This window comes from Archocentrus centrarchus, chromosome 16 (assembly GCF_007364275.1).
Source record: "Archocentrus centrarchus isolate MPI-CPG fArcCen1 chromosome 16, fArcCen1, whole genome shotgun sequence".
NCBI lineage: Eukaryota > Metazoa > Chordata > Actinopteri > Cichliformes > Cichlidae > Archocentrus > Archocentrus centrarchus.
This window is the reverse complement of record NC_044361.1, coordinates 29,262,887-29,290,274: the sequence shown is the minus strand read 5'-3', so window position 1 is coordinate 29,290,274 and position 27,388 is coordinate 29,262,887. Positions and strand designations below refer to the sequence as shown.

The following is a 27,388-nucleotide window of genomic DNA, read 5'->3' as shown; positions in this document are numbered from 1 at the left end:
GAAGCCTTTCATTTTAAAAGGTATCAGAATCTTAATCAAGTTCATACAGAGAGTGCCCCGGGGTGCCCCTGTCAGTGGGCAGGTTTATATTCATAAAGCCACTCCAGTGCATTGAGCCGTAGCCATAGTCTTTGACTTCAGGCCTCAGTGGGGGAAAAAAAAAAAGGTGCCATATGCTTACCATAAAGGAATTACTAATTGCATTTGAGTAGACAGTAGCTCCATGGTGTAGTAGTTAATACGTTACATGTAAAAGATCTCCAGCTTGAAACAGAGATAGTGGATATCGGACAAAGGATGTGGAAGCTGCCAGGAAGGGTTGGTGTAACAGGAAGATGCTAGGGATACGGTGAGATGGAGGAAGATGATCCACTGTGGGGACCCCTAAAGGGAGCAGCTGAAACAAGATGATCAGAAATGGGTTCTTACTGGCGCAGCCTTTTTGGCAGATGTTTTTAAGAATCTGAAATAGTGTGAAGACTTATTGAAATGTGTTGTAGAACAATAGTAAGAATAAGGTGGAAGAAGATTAATGACAAGGTTGAAAAGCAAGGATGTATGGCCCCTCAGTGACTTCAGTTCTATTATTTCACTATTTAGAGGGACACGAGGTCCTTAATGGTGGCTCACTGTGTATATAAATACTTGTAGTGTCAGGCAGGAGTTTCTCTCTTACCAAGTATAGGGGGAGGAAATACATCAGAGACAAACCCACAGAACATTTTAGAAGTCTGGGATGTCGATACAGTTCCTGCCCTGTTCTTGCATTTTGCACACTCGCCTATAGAACATCTCACATCCAGCCATGTTAAAAAGGTAAATGCATGTCCTTCTCCACTCATAGTTACATCAATCAATTGCTCTTTCTCTTTCATGTATGCACACACTTCCACTGCAGCATGCTGTTTCAAGTCCGTTTGATGAAAGCTCACATGAGCCACTGCTCCTTTTCTTTATTGAACTGCTCGGCCCAGCGGCGGGTCAGGTCCAGGTAGTGGTCAGGTCCATGTGGCTGATAGTCCAAGTAAACACGGGTCACTGTTTTTTTAGGCACAGCCTTTTCGATCTGCGTCCCCTCGTGCCATTCGTTAAAAGACGTTATGGTGACAATCTCTGGGCGTGCATTGAGTGCCGCCTGCAGGGCTGTCTCGTAGTAACGCCCATTCACCCTGTTGCGTGTGTTGTGGTTGTTCCATGGGCGGATGCTGGTGTCAATATAACCAGGCCCCACACTGGGGATAAAAAGGAGGTTGTTTCCATCACAGAAAGCTTTGATGGCCTTCCAGTTCTGGTGAGAAGAGCCAAAGGAGAAGCCGTTGGAGGCAAAGTAAGTGTACATGCCATCGAAGCCGCCTGCAAGGATGTCGTGCTTGTGACGTTCCTCCACAATCAAGGCTATAAAGATGGAGTCGTAAGCTGAGCCACGCACACTGTGGGAGCCAGTGGGGGTCAAAAATTCAGACCAGGACTCGGGTGGAGTTAGGTAGGAGTCGTAGATATAAAACATTGGAAGACTCTTCCCTGTGCTGGTAGTAAACTTGTAGAAGGCTCCATGGTCACCGTACCTTTAAAGAGAATATAATACAGTAAATTAACAACATAAATTTTAATACACTAACTAGTTGTGGATTCAATTAAGATGCTAAAGCTTGGGCTAAAAATGTGAACTTTCTGTAAGTCTCGAGCTAAGGAAAAGGGTTCATGGGGTTCAACAGCACCAGTTCAACATGGTTCATCCCCTGACATGCAATAATCTGTTTAAGCTGCATTGCTATCTGGCAACTAGATTATTAGGTATATCAAATTAACTGCGGAGCATGAAAATAACACAGTACTGTGCAAAAGTCTCAAGCCATCCCTCATTTCTTTATATTTTGCTAGGAAAATAGGTGAAAACATAAATGGAAATACAGTATATAAGGCAAAAACAGAGTTACAACATTCCTTTTGAAAACAGGTCAGAGGACTGAAAAAAAACCAGCCAATGTTCAAAGAAATGCTTTGAAAGACCTTCAGAGAGCCTGAAGAGCTGTTGCTCAAGACCACCTTTAAAAAAATGACAAGAAAGTTTGGCTGCTTGGAAACAAAATATAAAGAAGTGAAAGGAAGCTCCTGGTTCTGAAAGGTGATGCCGATCTACACGTGTCCTAACCCTGCATTCTTTCTAATGGCTAGCAGGGGCTCTGGTTGCAAAAATAAGTCTGACTGTATAGAAGTCTAAGGGAAAACAGTCCTTGGCTCCCTTGATCTGGGTTCCTAGTATGCAGTATTTCAAAATAGTTCATGGGCCCAGTCGCTAGTTTCAAATTCATTTTGTAAAAGATGGTCCCCCTAGTCGAAAAGGAAGATGAAGCAGGGTATGCTTTATTGGAGGCCAACCTTATGATTTGGTCAGTACCCTATAAGCATGCAGTGTCCCTTGGTTTCTCAGTCATATCCACCGATAATCACATCATAAACATAAAGTTTCAGAACACCAAGAAAAGCTCAGCTCAATGCTTCACAACGGGATTTCAATAACCGAAGGGTCTTACTGTGCGTACTTGGATACGTACATCCATTATATACACAGTCACTGGGATATTGGGGCTTGATTGTGCTTGAACCCCTTATCAAGGTAATTGCTCAAACCCACAAACTTTAAGATCTGCTGGAAATCCAAAAGTTTCTAATGAGGACAAATACGCTAAAAATATGTAAATGAGCCGCAACATATGCTGTAGTCAGCAAATTACTGCAAACACTGTAACCACTAAATAAAGGGGAAAATGAGAAACTGTACATTAGGTTTACAGGGGGAGCTTTGAGTACCATAAATATCTACCGCATATTTAATGGTTATTTAATGGAAGAAGGTGATAGGTTATCTTGCTGTTGACAAATGTTTTTGCAGCACACACACACACACACAAACACACTAATCATTACTGTACAACCCTTACAACTGAGATAAAATATAAATATATTTCATACCATTTCTTGCTTATATTTGCTGAAACCGAATATGTTTTGGGGGTTTTGGGACCTAGGAGTTAGTAAATCTCTGAAAGGTGCTCCTTTTCAGACCAGCCTCACTTGTAAAAGTTAGAAAAAAATGGCTTTTGCTTCAAAAACTCATCTATAAGTCATGAAACTGGCTTTATATAATCTGAAATGCACCCTAAAAGTATTTCTGTGTTGTAACTGCTGTTTTTCTAGCTATGCATGCAATCTTAATGGTTTTCTATTTGAGTTGACTCAGTAGTGAAGCGCAGCCAGACATGCACCCACCTGTCAATGATGTACTTGATGTTGTCGTGCACACTCTGATCGTTTCGTCCTCTGTATGGTTGGATGTGGAATGCAACCTGGAAAATGATGACGGAATATGGATGGCCTGTTAGTTTTCATTCATCTTATGAATACATCATTAATTTATGCATTATTCAAGGTCAGCATTTACTGATGACCTCAACAAGTATTGACTAAAAATCAGCCATTCCCCAGGGCAGACTCCTCATAGAGGGTTGACAAGAGTGACAGTAATGTCTTCTGCCTTGTAATCAATCAAAGTTTGAGAAGTTGCTAAGACAAAAAAATAGTTCAATAAGGCCTCAGTCACACTACAATAAAAATAGGGCAGCAACCTCTGCGCAACCAGGAAAAACTGGTGGGTGGCGAGTGATTGGATTGAATTTGTTGAAGTAATTGTGGCGACCAACCACTGAGTGTGCAGCACCCTCAACCTCTGGGTGACCAGCTTTGGTTGCAAGGCACTGCACAGGTGCCAGATGGGAGGCAACCTCTGGATAAATCACTCCACCCGAGTCTCAGTTCTCAGGACCACACAGAATCCCCCGCAGTTTCTAACAGAACAGTTCACATTATATCATAAACATATTGATTCTTATTCAGCCTTCTCTCATTTATCTGAACTGCCACACTGTTTTCAGGGAGAAAAACATGCATAAAGCCTGTGCTTACACCGTAGTAATGTTTTAGTGCATTACTCGCCTCTCATTTTTGAGCCACAAATTTGTGCCGCTCTTGGTAGAATGCTTGTCATTACTGACATGAACTAGCTGTCATAGTCTGCAGCTGAGAGAATCACACCTGATGTGTGGTTTCTGCAACAGACCGCTGGCTCCGGTACAGCACTACCGATCTGATGTAGACAGCAACTGATTTGAGATTTTTTCAGTTAATGGCTGTATTATAGCAAACACATAAGTCCCAACTTTTCTAGTTTATGAAATGCGACAAAAGAGCTAATCAGACCTCTGAGCCCCTTTTCAGGAGAAAGAGTCTCACTGTTGTAATTCTGCAAAACATGTTAGTCATGCACCATTTTGACCTTGTGAAGCCCCAAAGCAAAGCATGAAATCAGGAGTCTGGTTCCTTTACCCTTTTACCATACAGACTCACTGCAGTTTTCTAAAAACCCGTTAATAGGGGTATAACACTAAGAACGATCACCAGCACAAATGTTGCCCACTTACACGGACACCAAAGAACCATGTTTTCTCTCTGCTTTGTGTTCACGACAAAATCTGCTACACGATAGCTGTTTTTCAGCCTGAGTGGTCTCCCTCTGGAAGCTATTCTAACACTCTCAGTTAATGCCTCTCTTAGAAATGGCTGCTTACAGTTCACTAACAAACGTAGCAGAGGAACAAGGGACCTGAAGTGACATGTACACAAAAAGTGCTTAAACTGAATATTTTAAGGTGCATCTGTAGAATTCAGTGACTTTGAATAATGCATGATCAAAGAGGAACATCACTTTTCCAGCAGTGGACACCCAAGAGGAACAATGTGATGGAAAATGGCCTTTTTGGGATAATGGAAGTATCTAAAGGGATGTAGGCTGTCACTGAGTAAGCTAAACAAAGATGCCTCAGCCCACGTTACATGATTCCAGTCTTATCCCTGTTAAAAAATAAATAAATAAATAAAAAATCTATGCTAGTAACTCTGCAGTGAAATGTCATGGCAATCCACCTTCTTGTTGTTTCAGCTTGGACCAAAGTGGTCAGCTGGTGTTTTTGGAGCCACGCCAGTAGCATGGCTAAATCAGGATAGTCTTGATACAGATGTATTTTGTAATATTTCTATAAAATACTTGTATGACAGGCATATGATGCATGCTGGAGTCTTTCTTTGGAGGATGGGCTATTGGTGGCATTGTCATTATAGCATTAAGTGTATACTAATGGACTGAAGTAATGTTAGGAATAGGCTTAATCATAGTCATTTGTTTTAAATTGGAGATGAGTCTTGATATACTGTCAGGATGGATGCGGAGAAACTGAATCACTTGTGCCACTAACAGAGATACTAAGTGCTTTTATGTGCAAAAAAAATGTCAATTTTAATGGTGTGAGATGCACTTTGTTTGCAAAAGACACATTTGAAATAAGATAGAGGAAGAAAGGTCTTAGCCGTATGAGTAAATCATATCCTAAAATCAATATTTATTCAGCTAACTCTCTGGATTACTTAGAAAATAACAGTAAGATAAGATAATACAGTAGAAGAAGTCCACATAAAAAAATCTATGAGATATTAGAGATTGCAAAGCTGCATGATTATAACTTACAAAGGGCAAGCAAAGCTGTTCTGCTCCTGTACATACCGCCTCAGAGTGTAGGCCACTAGAAAACTCATTTTCCACAACACACTGGCCCATTACATTGTGGTAATTTAGAAGTAAATGAGACAGAGTTGACGCATTTTAATACCTCATAAACATTGACAGCACAGTCTGGAACAGCCTCGGTGTGATTTACGCTGAGCGGAGTGGAATTTAGTGCTATGTCATGCAGAAAGTGCTAAGGGAGGGATGAGAGCCAACACAAAGATGAAGGTTCAGACCTTTATGACAATTAGATCAATCTGAGCAAAGTTTGGCACATCAATTTATGGAAAAGTGTCACTTTCACTCTGTGGTGAAAGTTGGTGGATATACACCGAGGTTGCACAGGTTTCATATATGAAAATATATAGCTATTGAGTGCATCTGGAAACAAGAAAGTGTGGCTGATGCCATCATAGGACACCCATGGGCCATATTCCCCTGTGTAGCTTCATGGCCTACTTAGGAGATAGAACTTTTGCACCCCCTCAGGGTGCAGATTGTTCAGAGGCTCAAACTGAGTCATGGGATCCATGATGCACACATCCCCTCTGCTCTTTTTCTCCTACATCCAGCTTCCAATAACCCCCTACCCTGTCCCCACCAAGCCGCCCCCATCCTCCCCTGGGCAGAAGGACTATTTCAGGTCCATTTCAAGCTGAGGTCAAGCAGCACCACTGCTGTGGAGGCTCCATGTGATGTGCTCTCCAACATGAGCTGTGTGTGGGTGCTGTTGAAATGCTTTTCAACTTATATAATAAAAAGTACATTGCTTTCTTTTGCAGCATTACCTAAAGAGGGGTCAGTGTGTTTTTAGCAATGTGGCATGGGATCACTACCAGGATGGAAGCTGGATTTGTTTTTAGTGAGCTTACACTTCTCCTGTTTCCATTCACCTCCAGTCTAACTTGTAAATATGCAGTTAGGCCAAACGTATGCAATTCTCTGTGCATATAAATGTGTTATCCACTAGGCATTGGGTGCTACTGTCATGGAGACTCACAAGAGGGATCAGCAGTTTCCAAGTCTTTTTTCTGTGTCAACTGATCATTTATCTTGTCTTACATGTCAATGGGCAGTGGTTTGAAGTAGTTAGCAAAGCAATATTGTAGTAGGAGGTGTGTGTTTGGATGGCAGTACACAAAGACTTCTTTCCTAAAGCAATTAACAATTTCTTAATTTTACAATATATTTTTCTTTACCAACCCCAATACTGAGTCATTTAATCAAACCTGAAAACTTTGAATCCCTCCCTTAAGTACTGTGTCTTTAATAAAAATTTTATTGGAGCTGTGGCAATTTATTTTTTAGGCAGAAATTGTTCCCGTTTCCCAGATTTTATTTTTCTTTGATACTCAATATTTTGGGGTTATTAACAAGTATTTTTTGTGATATTATGCAGTAGACTCTCCAAGGGTCCGAGGACTCAAAACAAAACTGCTCATTTATTCTCTCATGAATTTCTCAGATAAGTAAACAGCCACTTCAAGCAGATTGCTGATTGTCTTGAATCCTGATCTGATACATTTTTGGCTGTTGCCTCTGCCTCCTGTAGGACCATCTATCCTCCTCACTTGGGCTTCCCTCCCACCTTCTGGCCCAGCTTTCAGTGGAAAAGAGTACAGAAATGATTTCAGATTGTTTTTCATCAGAGTTCTAAATTATCAGAGCCAAAGTTCTTTACCTTGTCAGCATTTTGCTGGAATTATGCAAAAGGAAGCAATCCAAAGATAAATGTAGTTCTGTGCAGACAGAGTAGGAGGAGTTTATGAAAAACAAGGAGAATTGGAAGAGGATGCTTGGAAAGACTCCACTCAACTTGCAGCTGTACTCAGAATAATTTAATTCCAGCACTTTCTGGAGACTGCTCTGATTGTGACCTTCTGGGTGCTTTCATTAAACACAAGGATATGCAGCTCATTCTTATTTCAATAAGATACCGCCATATGTGCAGTTTGAAGAAAGCGTGTCGCAATCCGTTTTTCCACACGCTTTTATGAAAATGCCGTGCTTGCTGGGTCACTGATGACAATAAAGCATGGCATTAAATTCTGTCTATTAGATTCTCTACTGACAGTATTATGTGTTAAACCTCATCAGCTCAGCGATGCATGTCTAATCCCTGCATTCTTGTCTTGCCCTTGCAGAGATGCATTATTTCTTTGCCTTCAACCAAAGAGCAGGAAAAGAAAAAACAACAAATATGATATTAAATCTGACAGGCTAGCCTGACAACTCTTCTGCCTCTCATCAGAGATGTTTATAGCGAGAGCGAGGCCAGTATGTGGCACATCTTTGCTGAAATCAAATTAACTTTATCTACACAACAGAATACAAACACCAGCATGATAATGACTTGTGTTACAATAATGCTTTGTAATTAACCTTGGTGATAACTTTTGCAGGTTGTAAATACAACTTGTGACTAATGATTTTTGGTCTTATGCATTCAAAGAGAAATATACTTGAAGAGGCATGTGGAAATATTATTACATATGTACCTGTGTAACATTTTATTAACATATTTTTGTAAATGGTTGAGGTTCTCTTATGATTTAGCCAGAGATATTCAATTATAAATTATATGTAATAAAAAAGAGCAGCAAAACATCATATTTAGAGCCTGAAATTAGAAAATGTTTGGTATTTTTGCTTAGAAAATTCTTAAAAATTAATAAATGAATATTTTAAACAGATTGGAAACAGTTTGTAATCAAATGACTAATTGTAAAATCTCAAAAAAATCTCCCCCCCAAAACTTTATTGTTATGCTAATCCTTTAATATGGTTCCTACTCACCCTCTGTGCTCACCTTCTAGCGTGTCATCTGGCTATTTATTCCTTAGTTAAACATGTACAAACACAGTGGGGCTTTATTAATGGCATCTGCTTAAACATAGGCAAATTCCTTCAAGTTTACATGTCATTGCAAATTCAGTTATAAGTAGTTCTTCACATAAGAGCATGCAGACCTGAAAACCTTCTTGCTCTTCTTTCTAGTTCCTTACTCCGATCACTCTGCACAGTGCTGATTAAAAGCCCATACTGCTAGCACTACAGTCGCTTTCCCCTTCACTTCCTTTCCTTACCCTCCCCCTCTATCTGTATTCGGAAAGCATCTGACACGAATCATATCTGATTACAAGCAAACATTGCCTGTAAAACTTTAATAAGCCTTCAGTACAGTGTGACAGGGGGACCAACATGCACTCAGCTATTTCCGCTGTCATTTTCTGACCTAATTGGCAATTGGTCATGTGGTTTTGCCCCCATTCTGCATCCCCTCCCACCCCACAAATGTGTTCAAGAGTTCATTCAACAGCTGATCCAGCAGAAGTAGCAGCAGCTCTTTGACCTGTTTTATGCTCTAATGCTAGAGACAAAGTCACTGCACATGCAAGCATTCAGAGTCAAATCCCCGAGTAGCAGAGAGCAGCTTTATAGGATGCAGCACAACAAGTTGAGAAGGCCTTAGTCGTATGAAAGGCCACTGCACATTCCACATATTCCACTGGTTACAGATGACTATCCTAAGCAGTGTTAAGCTCTCCACAGACCTCTGTGAAGCAGCAATAATCCTTCTTTATGCCCCATGTCATTGAGGTCTTAGCAAGATGAATGGATGGAAGGATAGCGGGCAGAAACATGTCACTTTGAAAGACTGTAAAGAGACCTACACATATTAACTACTGCCTACCTAGCACTTTGTGTGATTTAGAGAACTTGTGTCCTTTAGTCTACACTGTAGAACAAAAGTCAACAGGCACAATTCAATATGGCTCACTGTTCTCAAAGTGGTACATCAGGGAACTGAGTTTGGTCCTCTTGTATTTTATCTTTAGCAGATAATTTAAGTTTAGTGTGTTTGAATCTGTTACTAATATGCAGATGATAAAGTGCTGTGTAACTATGGATCCTTTTGGCCATATACACTTTGCAAACATTATCTCAATCAAATCAAACTCCTTCTTCTAAATGCAAATGATAACAATATGAGAAAACCTAAAGATACTGTGGTTATTGTTACAGCTGTTCTTCAATCTTATGGAGGAATTAGGAGAAGCCTACTGCTGCCATCTGGCCTGGGTTCTTTATTGTGGTGATTTGTTGTACAATAATCCATAAGCACAGGGTCACAGTATGTTGGCCTGTGGCTACTGTAGTGTAATGGCACAAAACCATCAATGTGCTTTGCATCTGGGATGTAGTCTACTGGTAACTGAATATATTTTGCCATTCATAGCAAATTGGGCCAAATACAGCCATGTTTTTATTGTTACTGTATATTATTTATTTAACAGAGTGAAAATCTTATTGAGATTAAAAAATCTCCTTTGTGAGTGATTTGGCTAAGAGAAAGAAGATGAAGCTTTATCTCCTGTATTTCCTATTTCAGATTAAAGCACAAGCCGAATACCTACTAAGTGACATAAATGATAAAGTCACTGCTTTGTTTTCCAGGAACTTACAGTCCTAAAGATAAAATTTTTTAATAGATATGATTTCTCCATCAGAGTTCAAAACCACTGCAAACTCTATTGTATTTTCATATGATCTGAGCTTACTTTAGTAATTCTTTAGCAGTATTGTTATATAAAATGTTGTCTGATTTATTTTTATTGTTCTGTCTTTTAGAGTTTGAATAAAGGTTAATGAAGAGGAAAGAGGAGAAAGTTTTTAAATGGATGATTCATCAAAAAAAAAGCACACACACACACACACACACACACACAATATATGCCCTGGACTCCTTCCCTGTTGTACTTTAGATCATTCTTTCCTCTTCTTCTCTCTCTCTGTCACACACACACACACACACACACACACACACACACACACACACACACACACACACACACACACACACACACACACACACACACACACACAGAGAATGTGCTGACACTGCTTACCTTGAGGTTGTGTCTATATGCTGCATCCAGTACAGCTGGTACCAAATCCTCAGCAGGTTCCCCGTTGTCATCAGATATGCCAGGAGGATACCAGGACAAGACCAGAACACCTACAGCAAGATAAGCACGTGATCAAAGATACTAATTAACACCTCTGGGGGTATCTGCTGATGGGAATCTATATACAAAATGTTTATGAACCTCTAAAAATATTATCATATGCATTGCTGAAATGATGCGTGGATTTCAAGCTAACTGAATTTTCCTTTTTGAGGTCATTTTGTGAAGTTATTGTTGGTCCTGTAGAAATTTTCTTTTCTTTGTGATCATCCATAGTGTCTTCAGTGTCTCTTTGAGGTTCAGAAATATCCAGTACATCCACTGATGTGTGGAGGAGAGTTCATTGTTTTAATGAATATGTATTTGTCATCTTAAGACTATTTATTATGCCTTGTTTTAGTGGCAACAGTTTGAGAGTGTGACAGCTCCTAAATTCATTAACTCATGCTGGCTGAAAAATGGCGATCAGCCACAGCGGTGCCTGGCAAGAGATAGGAATTGGCACACTGCATATGCACTCACAACTGATTTATTTAACTCATGTCTGCTTGCTGTGAAAACTATTAGATTACAATAGGGAAACATGTCTTTTGGTATTAAGAATATGGCTACTGCTATTCATGTTATTTATGGACAGCAAGTGTCAGGAAATCAGTCACCAACTCAAGCAGATCTATTTAGTTTGTTTGTCTGGGGTCTCTAATTAAATGGATTGTTTTAACTAATCATTTTGAACTCGTCCTCCCATGATCCTCCTGTTAAGGTGATGATGTTTCCACGTTAGATGTCTTCTCATCACTCAAGCTGGTGTACAGTAACCTACTGAGCCGCAGGACAAGAAACATCAGGGCCTATCATGTGTTGGCTGCTGACAGCTGACACACTGTGCTGTTACTTGACCCCAGGCAGCAAACTTGAGCTGCAATTTAATGAAGCCATACAGGTCTTTGATGAGACTACAACATAACCATTATTAGTTCATGACATTTAAAAGAGATACAGGTACTTGGAGGGAGACTTTAGGGTTTGATGATGCCTTGATACTTAAATATATTGTTCAATTTCAACATAGATAGTTACTCGTCTTTAAAACAATAGTTTGCTTATGATGTACACTTAATGGGTGCTCCTCTGATAACTAGAGCGTTTAAATTCCTGGAGGATGAGAGCGCAGCAGCACATATTTGGGGACTGAGTGTGTAGGGAGCTGTCCAGTGAGTGTGTGGTGCTGAAAACTGTGTAGTAGCCCTCCAGCAAAAAGGAGTCAGCTTTTTCTTACAGAAGCCAGATTCCTGTAAAGCTGCTGAACACAAATAACACTCAGCTCTTTTTTTGTGCGTCTCTCCAAGAATTTCGGGGCGCCGGTTGCATTTCTGAACTGTACCTGCTGCGGATGCTCCGATCTGCTCCATGTGGGACTCCAACACATCCGGATCCCGCGAGCTGTACGGATTGAGTTCAGGGTAGAAACTGGAGCCGATGTCCTCGGGCGGCATGTGTTTCCCTCTCGGGTAGCTGGATGCGATCTTGGGGTCCCAGTGTGGGACTAGGATGTGGTCCCAGTGAATGTATTTGCCGTCCATATGTGGGCTGCCGTACCAGATATAGTAAAAAATATGAACATCATAAAATATGGTCCCCTCCGGGCCGGTATTAGACAACGCTGCTTTGGCGTCGCTGCCAGGCGGACGGGCTTGACCCGGGGATGCGGTCCCATCCCGAGATACTGAGCGCCGGTCCATCTTCTCCCCTATCATCGGCAGAAGCTCCAAGCCCGGAGCCAGATCCGAGAAGCCGTCACTGGGCTTCAGGGTCCTCAGTCCCATCATGGTCCCAAAGACGAATAGCGTAAAAAGAAACAGAGCTATGCACGCCTTCCTCCTTAGCCGTGCCATAGCTGGCTAGAGTGACAGGAGCTGCAAACGGCGTGGACGGAACCAAGAGCTCAAAAAGAAATGCGTCCTGTTTTTGCAGCCAAATGGAGTTCACCCCACAACCTAAGAGCAACTCTCCAAAGTGTCCCGTGTCCTATCTGAAAAAAAAGAAGCTAAGGGACGAGTCTACATGATTGCACTCGGACCGCAGCAGACTACTCGACGTAGTTGGTTAAGGAATTTTTAACTTTCTTCTGTTGCGCATTTTGCTGAGCTGCGGATTTGAACACTGCAACGTTTTCCTTGTTCTGTTGCGCAGGGTGGGATCTATAGCTGTGAGCTAGAGCTAAAATTTTTGTTGTGAATGCTGCTACAGGCCAGATATTCCTAACTTAGGACTCCTCACTCGCATTTGTTTTCTAGACTGTTACCAGTCGGCCGCCTCCGCCCATGAGCTGCTCCATCCACCTCACATCCGACAAATGACCGGAGTCTAAATGCAGGAGTGATGTTTAAAGCCTCCGTGTTTGGTTGGCTGGCGTCTCCTTGTGGATGCCAAAGAGGCGGGACCTGTCTCATCACTGTGTGCAGCCTGGGCGGCCCTGGCACCTAAAGAAGTAGACTCTAAAGTTTATATTCCATAAGAAAAGACTGAAAAAATGCACAGGCTCTCAGTTATATGCTATTCTTGCCAGGAGGTCTGAGGCCACAAGGCCATGTATGAGCGCGGAAAACTGATATCAAATATTTGGTCATAATGTTTTCAACGTTAAACTTGAAATGTTTTGAGTGCCTCATTTTATTCTGCACTTTGAACTGAGACTTATACTGACATCTAGTGGCCATTTTATAGAACACATACCATGTCACTATGCTGACTTCCTTCACTGGCGAGTGCTGTGCCAAAAAGTGATCGACTGCCAAAAAAGTGATTTTCGATGTTTCTGTGCGTTTTATATGTGTAATAACTTTGCTTATATTGGTAAATAGACTGTAGTCAACATGATTTACGAAGGGGTTATATATAAAAGAAAGAAATTACATGTTTTATTGTACCTACATTAATTAATCCAGTCCTTTTTCTCCATTTGAAATATCTTTATAGAACTGTGATGTTATATTTGTTACAATTTCCGCTACCCTCTTGGCCAGATCTCTCTTAGAAAAGACATTTTTAATGCCAGTGACACTTTTTAGACAAATAAATAAAGGATAGAATAACGGATAACTAAAAAAAAGATTAGTAGTGTAGATTTTGCGGAGTTTTATTGTAAAGAAACATTGTCGCCAGTGTACCTACAATCTGTTGTATAAACAAACATAATAAAGCGACTGTTATTATCAGAACAAGACATCTTTGCACTCTATTCGCCTTCTGACAGAGACGCTGTCCAAAAGCATTATTGGCTTTCGGTTACGATATTAGGAAGCAATTACGACTCTCTGACCCCTTTTTTTAGGAAGCTATCTGGCTTCCTTACACAGATTGTTTTTCCTGTCTAAGCACTTCAGTCTGAACGGAGACACAATAAAAATGCTTGTGCTTTTATATATGCTTTTATATAATATAAAAAGATATAAGTTAGTAAATTATGGGAAAACATAAAACGCTTGTCTTCCACCTATACCTCTCAAAATCGAAATTTTCAAACGAAATTCAAAATTAAAAGGAAAAAAGTATACTAAATAGCGCGTATATATAAAATCAAAGAATGGAATGGGTGGGTAAATATAAGGGATTATATCAAAAAAATGAATGCTAAACTTCCTTTTTCAAAACCCCATCTTGCAGCCCTGGAACCACCAACTTGCTTGTACTATGAAGGGTATCTTCCATATTAAATTAAATTATGCAATATCTGGGGCCACAAATACGCGTGTTTTGCGGGTCCACAAGAGGTCGTTGTGGTAATTGTGATGAACTGAGAGCCACTGTCTCCTCTCGATCAGCCATCTTATATTTCAATTTCAATAAATAAATAAATAAAAATACATCAGAATACGATTATATTCAATATTACTCGGTATTAAAAATTTAGGCCTACCTAATGACACTGATAAATCGTTTTTACTTAGCAACGATACAAATAAAACAAATACACAACCTTATCTTTTTATATTCGTTGGTATAGCATAAACCAAACGAATTACAATTTCAAATACATTCATGTGCATCTGTGTTTTATACCCAACACAAATAATATATAGGAAAAAATTAAAAAGGAAAAAAAGAACAGACTTCGTGTAGTGTCGCCCCTTCCCACGAAAGGCCCCATTATCTCCAATAACAGCGTTGTAATACGTTAATGGTCCTTTATTTATTTCTTTGAGTATTTTTACTTTAGGCTGGCTTAAAATAGCTCATCCCTTTCTTCTGTCTTTAAAGCATCAGTCATTTCACAAGGACGCCAGTCAACATCTTAACGTGATGTGATCAATCACTATTGATCCACGAATTCTTTTTGTTTTCATACGGCCACACTGCTTTGCATGCTTTTATTAAATCAAACTTGTTGTTGTTTTTCTCTCTTTCTTTTTAAAAAACTTAACCCCTTCACCTCGCTTGCTTAACTCCTTTGAGCTCTTCCTCTTCCACTGCATGTGGGGAAAAAAAACCCGTTCCCCACTCACAATTTCATCTGCATTACCATTAGACCCTTCCAGGAGAGCAGATACCCAAATCTCTGATTACAAGGAAACGAGCACACGTGTGAGATAATATAACGTGCATATAAAATTGATATATTTGAATCCTAATTTTGAAACAAAAAACAAACAAACAAACAAAAAAAAAAACCACCCAAACTAACTGCTTCCAGTGATTTAAACCCTTTATTTTTAATCCTTTCTTTATTACCGGCAGCTTCACCTCACTGTATACATTGAGTTCAAATGTTTGAATTCTTCATCTAGAGATACATGAAATTATTAGTATTTGCATCAGTATTTGAAAATCACTTAAATAAAAGCTGAATTTTATGCAGATATATACATGTACTGCTGCCTATAAATTTTTAATTTACAGTAACTGTAAACTCACTACCACAACAGATGTTTGGGTTTGAATATAAGAATATTTCCTTCGTTATAGTAGTAGTTGGCCAATCACTACAACGAAGGTAGCATACGATTATTATACGTATTATTGTGATTGGCCACTTCCCATGTTTGGGCTCGTCCATCACATAATATGCAGTGTATCCTTGGGGACTGTAATTGTGAATCACGTGGACGTGACCGACAGTGTGGGGGGATTGTTGGATGGGAAATGGTCATTTGTATTGACCAACAGAGCTGACCACTGCAGGAGCACTAAAAGGCGTTAAAAGAAAGAGAGGAAACGGCAGCAGTGAGCACTGAGATTAAACCATAGCTCGCAAACATGGCAGAAGGTATGCTGGCAGGTTTTGGGGAGTTATCTCTGGGAACGGTTGGAGCGCTTTTTTAAGGGGCAGGGTTTCGATGCATTGTTTAAGGTGTTTTCTTTCTCTCTCTCTCTTTTTTTTTTTTGGAGGTGGGGGGGGGGGGGGGTCTTCACAGAAAAAAAAAATTCTCCCGTTGACCCCCCCACCCCCCCACTCCTACCCCTCATTGTTTAGGGGGGATAGGTTGCCAGCCCCCTTTTGTTTACCTCCCCTCTCACGCTTTCCCTCTCGCTGCGTTTCACAGCATTTTGCATGAAAGTGGCAATCTGTGAGGATTACCCAGTTTGCGGGCTGTAGGATACTGTAGCTTGGGTGCTGATTTTGACTCAAGGCAGAACTGAAGACATGGGTTCCGTTTCTAAGCAGCAATTTCCAGGTTTGGTAACTTGAGCTGCACTTTGAGAAAAAGTTTTGCAAGTTAATTGAGTCGTTTTGCCTCGGACTGTCTGTTCGATTGCAGTGGAACATTTTAACGCATTGTTCTCACGCTTGATGCGCAACCCGTGTGTCTATCAATGCTTCACATTGTCTTTAGAAATGAAAGAAAGAATGTTTTTCTTTTTGCGCTTGTTTTGCATCAACTCGTGGTGTATTCGTTGAGAAAAAAAAGTTGCCTGTTTTCTTTCTCTGAAAAAGTTGGTTTTAATTTATTTCAAATTATGCTAAAAAAAAAAAAAATACTGCCTAATCTTGTTCGTTTCATTGATTCGTATTGATTATTGATTGAGTAGCCTAGCCTAAAGGAAAAGTAGTCTTTCCGGTTTTTTAACCTTACTTCAATTTCACAATCTTTCGCGTTTTAAGCATCTGCGTCTTAGAAGTTTAAAGTTTACGCTGCTTTTATATAGTAACTGCTAAATGTTTCATTGTAGGAGTGTGTAAAACCGAGGAGGATGAAGGACCGAGTACCGAGGAAAATTCACAGTCTTTTCATGGGGTCGGTGTGTGTAAATGGTTCAACGTCCGCATGGGTTTCGGGTTCCTGTCCATGACCAGCCGGGAGGGAGTGCCGCTGGAAGAGCCGGTTGATGTGTTCGTCCATCAGGTATGATCTGCTTTTGCTCCGACGTGATATCCATTTCAAACCCAGCACTGGTGGTGGCGGTGTATTAATTAGCTCCTATAACCTTTGCAGCAAAGCAAATGTATCCCAAAATGTGATGATGAAAATTAATCCATACCAGGAGAAAAGAGATCAGTCTTTTTCCATTGTAGTTTCAATTTATGGTGTTTTTTTTTTTTTTCCTTCTTAGTCAAAGCAGAAAAGGATTGTGGGCATAAGTTAAAAGATCCACAGGGGGGGAAAAAAGAAAATAAAGTGAATGCGAAAGCTTCAGTCCTTTAAAATGCAAGGGGGTGGGGGGGCATTGGTAGATGTTTAAAGATTAAAGTTGTTATATTACCGGAAACGTCTAACTGTTAAATTGATGCTTTTGCTGCGCGGTGGGTGTTTCTGCTTCAGGGGAACACGTGTTGCAGCCAGAGGGGAGCAGCGGGCCTCCCTCGTGGTTTTCAAGACACTGACACAATGTGATGGAGAGATGAATGTGCGGTTTTTGTTGTTCAGTGAAGCTTAAGCACTTTTAACAGGCTTACATCCATGCTCCCCCTGAGCTGCATGAAAACTGGTCTTTTAAAGAGGAGGAAACATTTAATTGATCTCCATCTTGAGATGTGAACAATCAGCGAGTTTGATTGTTTTTGTGTGTGTGTGGTTTTTTTAACCATTTATATCCATTTACATATATATATATATATATATATACACATATTGTGTTTTAATAACACAATATTTGGCTCTAAGATGGGGTTGCTGATCATCATTGAAACACAGTTAAAACTCAGCCAAACCATGTCCAGGCCTCAGCCTCATTCACACTTATTTTTACACTTGGTGCTGCTGTTCTGACTTTTATCTTTGGCTTTAACATTTCTTTCTTAGATGAATCAAACATTGGAAGCATTAACCCTTCGGTTCCAGTTTTCCTTCCACTATCCAGGGTGTGTGTGGGGTGGGGGGTGGGTGGGGGTGTTCCCTTCTCCTTTCTCATCTCAGTGAGCGTCTCCATTTCTGCCTGATAAGATAAAGGTTTCGCATGTGAATGAGAGGCATTCCCACTAGCTGCCCATTCACCTCAAAAGTTCTCACCATAAAGTGATTAAAGTCTCTTTGCTGTCTCCTCAACCCCCTCTGTGTGTGTGTGTGTGTGTGTGTGTGTGTGTGTGTGTGTGCCAGAAGTACACAAGCTCTTTAAAGTGACTGTAACACACTAATTTAAAGGAGACTTTAGGTAAATTTCTTTGTTCCCAAAGCAACAACAGAGAGATATTTTTCTTCAGTTTAACACCTAATATTCTTCTTTTCAACATTTAGACTTGTAATACAAATTAATAGTACTTAATAAATCCTTGAACCTACTTAATACACATGTATAAAACAGATTTCCCATCCACATTTTATTCTAGTGGGTTTACACACCCTCTCAAGCAACTCTTGCATAGCTCCGTCTTCCTGTTGCCTGCTTATGATGATGCATATAGAAACACTTAATTGTTCTGCAGAACAGTTCTAACTGGTATGTTTTTTGACTATGCACAGGAAGCTGGTATTTGATTACTCATATTGCAAACCAAAACATCAGTTCAGTTGAAGACAGAAATGTACAGTTTAGTGCTCCAGCAGTCACAGGGACTCAAATGAAATTAGAAAAAGGGCAGGTGTCAGTTTAAGTTCATGTAAACCATCACATGCTGCTTAAAAAAATTTAAATTGCCATCCATCCATCCATCCAAAATTGCCATTATTGCACCTCTCAGTTTGAGCATTACAGTAATATCACTGGCCTCATTTCACCCACTTATTTCCCTTACTGTCTTTTGGAAAACTTGGACACATCAGTGATTAATGTTTGGGGTTATTGCAACAGAAAAGCCTCAGTCCTAAAATTAGTGGCCGTGTGTCAAGGAAAATTAACTCCTAGGGTCCTCTGGCCTTTTGTGCAGGTGAACAATAGAGCCTTGCATTCGAATGAAGCACCCTGTGGCCGTGACCGAGCCCCTCTTTGTCTCAGCGGTAGTCCCTTTATTGTCCCTCGCTGCTCTGATGTCTTTCTTCTGACTCAGTTGGCTTCCAGCCACATTCAGGATGTAGTTTACAGTAGCCCATACTTAACACCTTCAACATCAGGTCCTTCAATTTTAAACAGCCCCATCCTGATTCTGTACCTGTGTGTGAGACTAACCTGGTGCTGCCATGTTGCCGGTGAGGGTCAGTTATGGAGGTAAGGAAGGTCACACGTGGAAAAAGAAATGGGTTAACGGTTAGCAGGACAGAGAGGCCTGATGGGACTGGGGCTCTGTGGACATCCATGCGGTGCCACTCAATTGTCATGGCTCACCAATCATGCTTCCTCACTGCTCAGAACGTTGCAGCAGATGCTCAGCTGTGACTCAGGGTTGCAGGATTAGAACACATCACTTTTGTTTGTTTTGCTTCTCACTAATGGGGGGGTGGGCTGCTAGCTTGCTCACAAGGACCCCTGTCTGTGTTTGTAATGAAACCTCAGTTTTAAGCACTGCTGTGACCTAATTGTTGTTTAATATAAAGCTGTGTTCTGGAGATTAACTAGTTGTCTCCTTTTAAATTATAACCTGTCCTGAAATATGATTCCCCGTGGTTTGGGCAAACAAAGAATGAAGGCCGTTGGTTGCTTGTAATAGATGGATGAAACCTCACTCAAAAAAATGAATCAAAGAAAATGGGATTATGCCTATCAAAACAAACTTGCTAAATTAATGGATCATTCTTCCTGTGGCAGCAGTCTGCAGTATGCGTGACAATTTAATCATACAGTCGCACCACCGGAATTTTAGAGAGGGGTTTCCCATGTTGTGTTAGCCAGTCTATGGGGTTTATCCTCAAAACTGCACCACCTTCCCTTTGATTCCTCTTCCCTGTTACTAAGACACTAGTATCAGGCGCCTCTTTAAAGGTCACTTCAGGTGACTGCAGTATCAGTGAAAATATAGTCAAGTGTGATGCTAGTTCCATTGTTTGCCTTTATTGATTGATGAAGCCAAGAACTCATAAGATCAAAATCAAAATTCTTTCACAAAAATAATTAAAAAAAAAAAATCAAATATTTCCAACACTGATATCAAAGAGAGCCATCAATCATTTATGCATTCCCTCAACTTTCATCTTTCACGTCTTTCTGCCAAACAACTATTCATGGAATGTCACCCTGACCCCCAACCTCACAGAGGAACTTCTCCCCACCCCCAACGCTGAACACCAACCTCTGCATCCTGCAGTTTAGGGTTTAGTGTGGTGGTGGTCAGTGTGTTAGTAGAGCTTTGTGATGTGGGTGGGAAGAGGGATCAGGGTGGGGGCAGCAGTGTGGAATTTCTTTTAAAAGGGGGATGGGTTGAAGGTTATCCCCACCAGGTTTACCACTCAAACAACACCCAAAAGACAATGCAGCATTAAGACAACAATGCTTTGGTGATGCAAATCAGTGTGCGCAAACTGCTGAGTAGAGTGGAAACACCAAGCTTTATAGTGCTTGTTTGCTCATCATCAGGTGAGGGCTAGTAATCACCTTAAAATTCTAAATACCCGATAGGCGCTGTTGGCCTCTGATGATATCACACAGCAAGGAATAAGTGGGGGGGCGCGGGGGGGTTGATCTCAAGGGTCAAACTCTCCACAGGCTCAATGTGGAGGTGATTTGGTATAATATGGGAAGTTGTAAAACATCCAATTATCACTCTATATATCATACAAGATATCCACATGTGATGGGAAGGAAACTGAATCATTCATCAAGCAGCACTCTCCCAATGTTGTAAATGCTTCACACACATGAATCACCAGAGACTTTCTGAAATACTCGTGGTGAAAAAAATCTCCCTATGTTCCCTTTCAGAGTAAGTTGCACATGGAAGGCTTCCGCAGCCTGAAGGAGGGTGAGGCAGTTGAGTTTACCTTCAAAAAGTCATCCAAAGGTCTGGAGTCGCAGCGAGTGACCGGACCGGGCGGCATCCACTGCGTGGGCAGCGAGCGGAGGCCCAAAGGCAAGAAGATCCAAAAGCGGCGTTCAAAGGGGGACAGGTATGCAGAGATGAACCGGGAAAGAACAAGAGAAATGTCAATATTTGCTTAGATGTCGTTAAATTCCTACTTCAAGCATTTGAAACATCTCAGAAACAGACAAAAGGTAAAATTAGTGAAATACATATTTTAAATCCTTCATTGCTACACTACACGCAAACTCAGCATGAATAATAGAGGATATTTAGCAGAAAAAAACACAACCCTTACCCAATATGAAATCATTTAAGGCTAATTAAAATTAGCAGTAAAACTAATACACCGATACATTTCACATAATAAAATGAAAACAACAATAAAAATGTATTTAACAGCACCAAAAGATTCATGCAACTTTTTACACACAGTCATTGTTGTGCCCGATTTGGAGCAGATACACAATGATGTAGTTTCTCCCCATTTTGCTTCCTCTCCCTCTCCCTCGACCCCAACCCCCACACCTCTAGCTCTAGCAAGGGTCACATCAGCAGGCTTGACGTGTGACCTGGATCAATAACTGTTTAAATCTGCTGGCCCCTGGTGAATTCAAACCAACCCACCCTTCATCTCCTCCAAAAACCTCCTCTACCACATCATTTGATAAAACCGATAACTTACTAAGGATAACTTTAAACTCCCTTTTTTGAGGAGTAAGTGGGATTGGTAAATATTCAGTCAGTTTGATGTTATAGAAACAGCCGAATGCATGTTTTTATTGTTGCAATAAAAATGCATTTCTAAAAATATCAAAAGTGGTGAATTTAATATGTCATCATTAATAATGTTATAACCAGGGAAAAATAAGAAATAGATTCATAAGTCGTGGTCAGAAGGGGAGAAAAATTCTCATGAAGATCAAAAGGCAAAGGCAACAATGCCCCTCTCAGCAGAAGAAAAAAGAACTAAGGGGGCCTTGATACTTGGGTTAGTCTTTGAATATTCATTTAACACAGGGTTAGAGGTGTATCAACTTTACCCCCTCTGTCAGTTGTGATTACAGCCAGAGAGTAGTGAGTGTGAAAACAGATCATTACTGCCTCAAAGAGTCCTGGGAGGGCTGCTGTATTCAATACCTCTCCCTAGACTGCACTGATCCAAAGATATCATTCCCCCTTTAGTGTATTTCATTATGGAGCGCTGGATTGGGTTTCATGGATGTACATGTGTATGTGTGATGAACTGATCAGATTTAAAACCAGTACTGAGACCTCTTTTTTTTTTTTTTTTTACAGTTTTGGGTTCAGGTGATACACACACACACACACACACACACACACACACACACACACACACACACACATATATATATATATATATGGGGGGGAAAGCCCCTGTCCATTTAATTGATAACAGATGTAAGAGCCCTGCCAAGGGGGTGAAGGGTCACTGTTGTCATGGCAACAGTGTATGAGTAAAAGCAAGGGAGCTGGGGGCTGGGATGGGATTGGGGAGGGGTTGAGGGTCAGAGTTCAGAGGTCATTACTGCAGCTTTTTCAGACAAAGGGACCACTTCCCCTTCCTTCCACTTGCTTTCTGATGGATGCTGATGTACGGAGCTTCTGTGATGTGATGGTATAGACCTTGACACCACCCCAATGGCCATAACTACAAAGCCCAACTGACCCTTCGGCAGCCGCCCTTATCCAACCTTATCTGCTGTTACAAAGGTGGCAGAGGGACTGCAGAGGCAATACTGATCGCCCCACGTCCACCGCCCATCTGTCTTCTGCCCCTGTACGCGTGGCTGTTCTATAGATTACAAACAACGGTGGCCGATGGAAACCCATATGGGTCACACTGGCCCCTCATCGTGCTGATTTGTAAAGTTCAATGTCGATTACACTGATGTATCTTTGATACAAAAAAGTCCAACTGGAAGCCAACAAGCTGTTGATGACCCCTGGTAACTAGGACCACAGGAAAATAGCAGACTTGGCATTTAAATAATTATGTCTTCTAAAAACTCTGACTATCGAAAAGGGTTGCTACTAAGATGTCATGCTATTTTTGGTCAACCTTTTGAAATGTTCACTTCTAATGTTTTCCTAAAGACTTACAATATGGCCAAATGCAAATTAATTTAAGGTGAAATGTTGCCATCTAGTGGTAACTTAAGGCTTTAAGTTGCAACATGTCCCTTAGTTGTTACTTATTTTAGCATAGGTTGGTATAGTGTTTTGATATATATATATATATATATATATATATATATATATATATATATATATATATTTTTTTTTTTTTTTTTTATTAGTCCCACAGTGAAGAGAGACAGGAAAGTGGTGAGAGAAATGTAGAAGAAGACATACAAGAAAGGGCTACAGGTCAGACGTGAACCTGGGTCACCTGTACATCAGGCATGTAGCACACATGGTTGCCTTCTCATCCACTGAGCCACCCTGGGTGGCATAGCGTTTGACATGAAGACCTGCGGCATATTCCAGGAAGCATGTTCAACAAACGCATACTCCGAGTTGACCAACTCTGAGATCAGCAACTCTGAGCTTCCCATTACAGAACAGCTCATCAGAGTTAGTTCAATCAACTCTGAGTAAGTTCACCCTGAGTTAGCGTGTGCATGAGTAAGGAAAGAAAGGGAGCGCCAACACCAGGATTCACCATGGCAATGGGTAAATAAAGAGCAGAGCCTCCATTTTAATCCAGTGGGTCGAGGATCGCACGTGTCAGTGTGGAGCATGAGTCACTTTAATCAGCCTGACCCCCTCTGTCATCAGTGATGACAAACTTTTATTCTGTCCATGATGAGGACCATCATCATAGACAGAATAAAAGTTTGTTATAAAATATATAATTTCTTTTATAATGTCTGCTGTCATCATTTACACAACTTGAAGTGTCATCAGATGAAGCTGAATCCTAGATTTAAATTTGATTTATAAAATCTAATTATTCAGCTGCAGCCTGACGGACAAAATGCAGGAGACAGAAAGTGAAGCTAAAAGTGTGGAGAAACAGCTCAGACTGAGTTTACTGACAGACCTGTGTGTTAGTTACTGAGACAGCAGCAGACCCCAGGGGTGGAGCTGCCCTCAGGTTGTTGCAATTTATGACAATTTAATTGTTTAAATAATTATACAGTAAAAATAGGATCCATTGATGGAATAGCAACCTCACTTTGTTCATTTTTTAATGAAGAATTTCATTATTTCTGCCATTACTGGAGAAAAATGAGTAATGAGATTTACAGACAAACTGCTTTAATGTTTCCCAGTGTAGCTGTTTCTAACCTGATCTAAGATCAGCTTCATTGATAGATGACGGCTCTCAGCCATAGCAGCCACAGCAGAGATGTTTCACTGAGTTACTGTTAAAGGTCAGAGTTCAGTCATAGTTTCAAATTTAGCTGGAAACATTCAGAGCAGCTTTGCAAGTCTGCGATGAATGTAAAGTTTTACCAATAAAGGAAAAAAGATTAGAATGAATGTCTCAGCTTTATAGGTTTTAAATATTTCAGGACAGTTTTGGAAGGATGAGTCATTTTAAATAAAGAATGCAGATCGTGTCGGGAAAATGAATCCATTATGAACAGATCCGGAATGGATGAGCTGGGAAATGACTGGAGCCTGAACTGGATCTGGGCCTTATCCAGTTTGAATCCCTGATCCTGATCTGTTTGGATCCTCCTGCTGCGCAGGTGGACTCGGACACAGTTCGGAAACAGAAGTGTGTTTTCAGCTTGTTTTCTTGAGTCCTGTTCACGTTTAATCAAAGAGACTTTCTATTCTTTTAGATGCTACAACTGTGGAGGCCTGGATCACCACGCCAAAGAGTGTAAGTTACCACCCCAGCCAAAGAAGTGCCACTTCTGCCAAAGCATTGATCACATGGTTGCCAGCTGCCCAATCAAAGCACAACAGTCCTCGCCGGGTTCTCAGGGAAAACTGTCCTCCTCCAAAGGAGATGTGGAGGAGCACAGCCAGCCGGCACCACCTACCGACACCTCTGATTAAACACAGGAGCTGACACTGGGGAAGCACAGAGGCCAATCAAACTGCTTTGATGGGAAGGAGGGAGACTCGATCCCCTTCCACCTGTTGAAGCTGCTTTTGGAACTACCTCAGGTTAAAAATACCCATGAAGAATGTTGCTAAAGTCTTTTTTATTTTTATTTGTTTTTTTTTTTATTAGGTGTAACGCTCAGGAACACTGCTGTACTATTGCACTCAGGACGCTTGTTTAATGTATGAATCACTGGTATTGGGGATTTGAGACTGTAGTGAGCAATGCTATGTAACGGATGAGCTTCAGGAGTTTATGTAGATTTCTGTTATGTAATAATGTGCCTCCACTGTGGGCATTATACCTCTTCTTCTTTGAGTAGTACTGCGTGTTTAGTATAGCTACACTTTTGCTGCCTTACCATTTTGTCCCCTTCTGGACTGTTACACCTCACTATCCGGCACGGCGTAGATGTAACAGTTACTACATCTGTAATGAATGTTAGAGGTTTGCATATTGTACGGGGACAGGGGGAGGGTTTGTGAAATAACACGGGGTGGGTTTAAGGGTATATCAGCGATGTATTGGCATCTGCCAGTATTGCAATTGACCATCCAGTTTTCCTGGGGCCAAATGAATGTCAGACCAGAGGTGATGTCCAGCTTTTGGTCAGTTTTTTTTTTTTTTCCCCCTTCTTTATTGTTATATGATTTTTTTTTCTATCCAGCATTTTGCTGGCTATTGAAGTACATGGTCTACCTCACTGGTCCATGTTTGGTCTGCTAGTAAAACCATCATCCTAAAAGCCAATGGCAAACCAAATATTCTCAGAGTACAGCTTCAGAGATTGTGATTTGAACTGGGGTTAAATCAGATCCTCTTTGCACTACAGTCTTTACACAAGCTTGCCATATTTTCTTAAAGAGTAACTTAACACTCCCCTGAAAATCTTGATTTTACAGAACTCTAGCAGAGCGGCTTCTCAACTTGCACATCGATGTACAGATTTACCTCAATGCTTTGCGAAGTCAGCTTTCGGTAAGCGTACATCAGACCACACCCAAGCGGGACTCTCAGCCTTTCAACTAGTCTCGTATGGAAGGCATTTGTAGCTGAGGGTGGCGTCTCACATAGTGTGGAAACAGCATATGAAACTGAAAACTATCTTGGTATGGTGTTAGAGAGAAAGAGAGAAGTGAAGTTAACAGATCTCTCTGTCATCTGCTTCCCATATCTGCTTGAGTCTGACTGCTTTTGAACCTCTGGCCACACATAAAACACCAGCTGTCATGTGTTGCCTTACATTGTGTAATATAGCACCTACATAGCGCAATCAAAAATACTGACCCAGAGGGGGCAGCAAAATACTGCCTATTTTGCCTATAATGTAAAGTTTCTCTTCATTTTAACTGTTTTTATGGGAGTTCAAAGCATTATCAACTTTCCATCTAGAGTATATTCTCACTGTAATGGCTGTTGTGCAATTGTTTTATAGTTACCTCAACTTGGATTTGAAAGAATTCAAACCAATGCGATACTAACCCCATTACATGTACATCACTTCTGATAAGATGCTTGATCTGGATTAAGGTACTAAAGGTTCTGGCTAGCTCTCCTCTTACTTGTGTAAAACTGAGGCAGAATCGGACATGATGTTGCCAGTGGGAAGCCTGGTGTTTTTGTTTATATCCACTTCTAGGTAGTTACTTAAGACATTACCTCCCTATAACCCTTAGTAGGGTAGTAGTTCAGGAACACCAAGCCTGCACGGAGGAGCATGTAGGTCTAGCTAGCTAATCAGCATTTTACTCCCGTTTTACAGGAGAAGCTGACTGAGACTTTTACACCCAATTAATATATATGTAAAATTATTCTAAAGCCTTTTTAAAACTATCATACTTATTTATTTTCATCCAAGAGTGCTGCAGCTTCTCCTTCCGCTCTGATTGAAGCCTCTCAGCACTGAATATTCTAGTAGACAGCAGGAAATTGGCAAATTCAAAGCTGCATATGACTTGAGAATAAATCTGGGTAGTACATTTAAAACATCAAGGTACTCATATTACTTTGTACATGTGTGCCTGATAAGTCATTGTCATTTAATTTGAATACAATGTAACAGTAATATATTGCAACCAGAAATGAACAATATACAGTGCATACTGTACAGGTACATAGTAGAAGAACCAATGTGAACTGTGAGGTTATTTTTCTTTATTATTTCCTTTGCCTTGTATGATTTTTTTTTTTTTTTTTACTTTGGTGCACAACTAGCCTTCCAGAGGAGAAGCCCATTGTTATTAATGCCAATGCAATATTACTCTGCACTAATCATAGGATGCATTAATTTTTGTTCTATTCAGGTTAATCATTTTTGAATATATGTTTCATATTTTAATATGTATGTTGAATTTTCATAAACTACATACAGTTGGTTGCTAATTAGAAAA

The 27,388-nt window shown here is 40.6% G+C and overlaps 2 protein-coding genes across 3 annotated transcripts; one reads left to right on the top strand and one right to left on the bottom strand.

Annotated features, from left to right (window-relative positions):
* Positions 1–689: 689 nt before the first annotated feature.
* LOC115795108 (glycoprotein endo-alpha-1,2-mannosidase-like protein) lies at positions 690–12,482 on the bottom strand. Its single transcript, XM_030750907.1, has 4 exons — positions 11,972–12,482; positions 10,528–10,637; positions 3,271–3,347; positions 690–1,565 (listed from the first exon to the last, which is right to left on the bottom strand). Exons 1-4 carry the CDS (start codon positions 12,480–12,482, stop codon positions 929–931), a joined length of 1,335 nt encoding a protein of 444 aa, XP_030606767.1. The 3' UTR covers positions 690–928.
* Positions 12,483–15,679: 3,197 nt separating this feature from the next.
* lin28aa (lin-28 homolog Aa) lies at positions 15,680–25,458 on the top strand. 2 transcript variants are annotated; one of them, XM_030750600.1, is made up of 4 exons: positions 15,680–15,853; positions 16,759–16,931; positions 20,815–20,999; positions 24,730–25,458. In XM_030750600.1, the coding sequence occupies exons 1-4, from the start codon at positions 15,844–15,846 to the stop codon at positions 24,947–24,949; spliced, it is 588 nt and encodes a 195-aa protein (XP_030606460.1). In that variant the 5' UTR covers positions 15,680–15,843; the 3' UTR covers positions 24,950–25,458. The 2 variants fall into 2 exon arrangements, with proteins under 2 accessions (XP_030606460.1, XP_030606459.1); XM_030750599.1 differs by lacking the exon at positions 15,680–15,853 and adding an exon at positions 16,139–16,262.
* Positions 25,459–27,388: the final 1,930 nt, after the last annotated feature.

Coding starts and splice junctions, on each gene's coding strand:
- LOC115795108 (XM_030750907.1), bottom strand. CDS start 12,482: ATGGCACGGCTAAGGAGGAAGGCGTGCATAGCTCTGTTTCTTTTTACG. Junction 10,638..11,971: donor GATCGGAGCATCCGCAGCAG/GTACAGTTCAGA, acceptor ATCTTGCTGTAG/GTGTTCTGGTCTTGTCCTGG. Junction 1,566..3,270: donor ATCAAGTACATCATTGACAG/GTGGGTGCATGT, acceptor TTCTCTTTAAAG/GTACGGTGACCATGGAGCCT.
- lin28aa (XM_030750599.1), top strand. CDS start 16,232: ATGGGTTCCGTTTCTAAGCAGCAATTTCCAG. Junction 16,263..16,758: donor TTCTAAGCAGCAATTTCCAG/GTTTGGTAACTT, acceptor GTTTCATTGTAG/GAGTGTGTAAAACCGAGGAG. Junction 21,000..24,729: donor CGGCGTTCAAAGGGGGACAG/GTATGCAGAGAT, acceptor CTATTCTTTTAG/ATGCTACAACTGTGGAGGCC.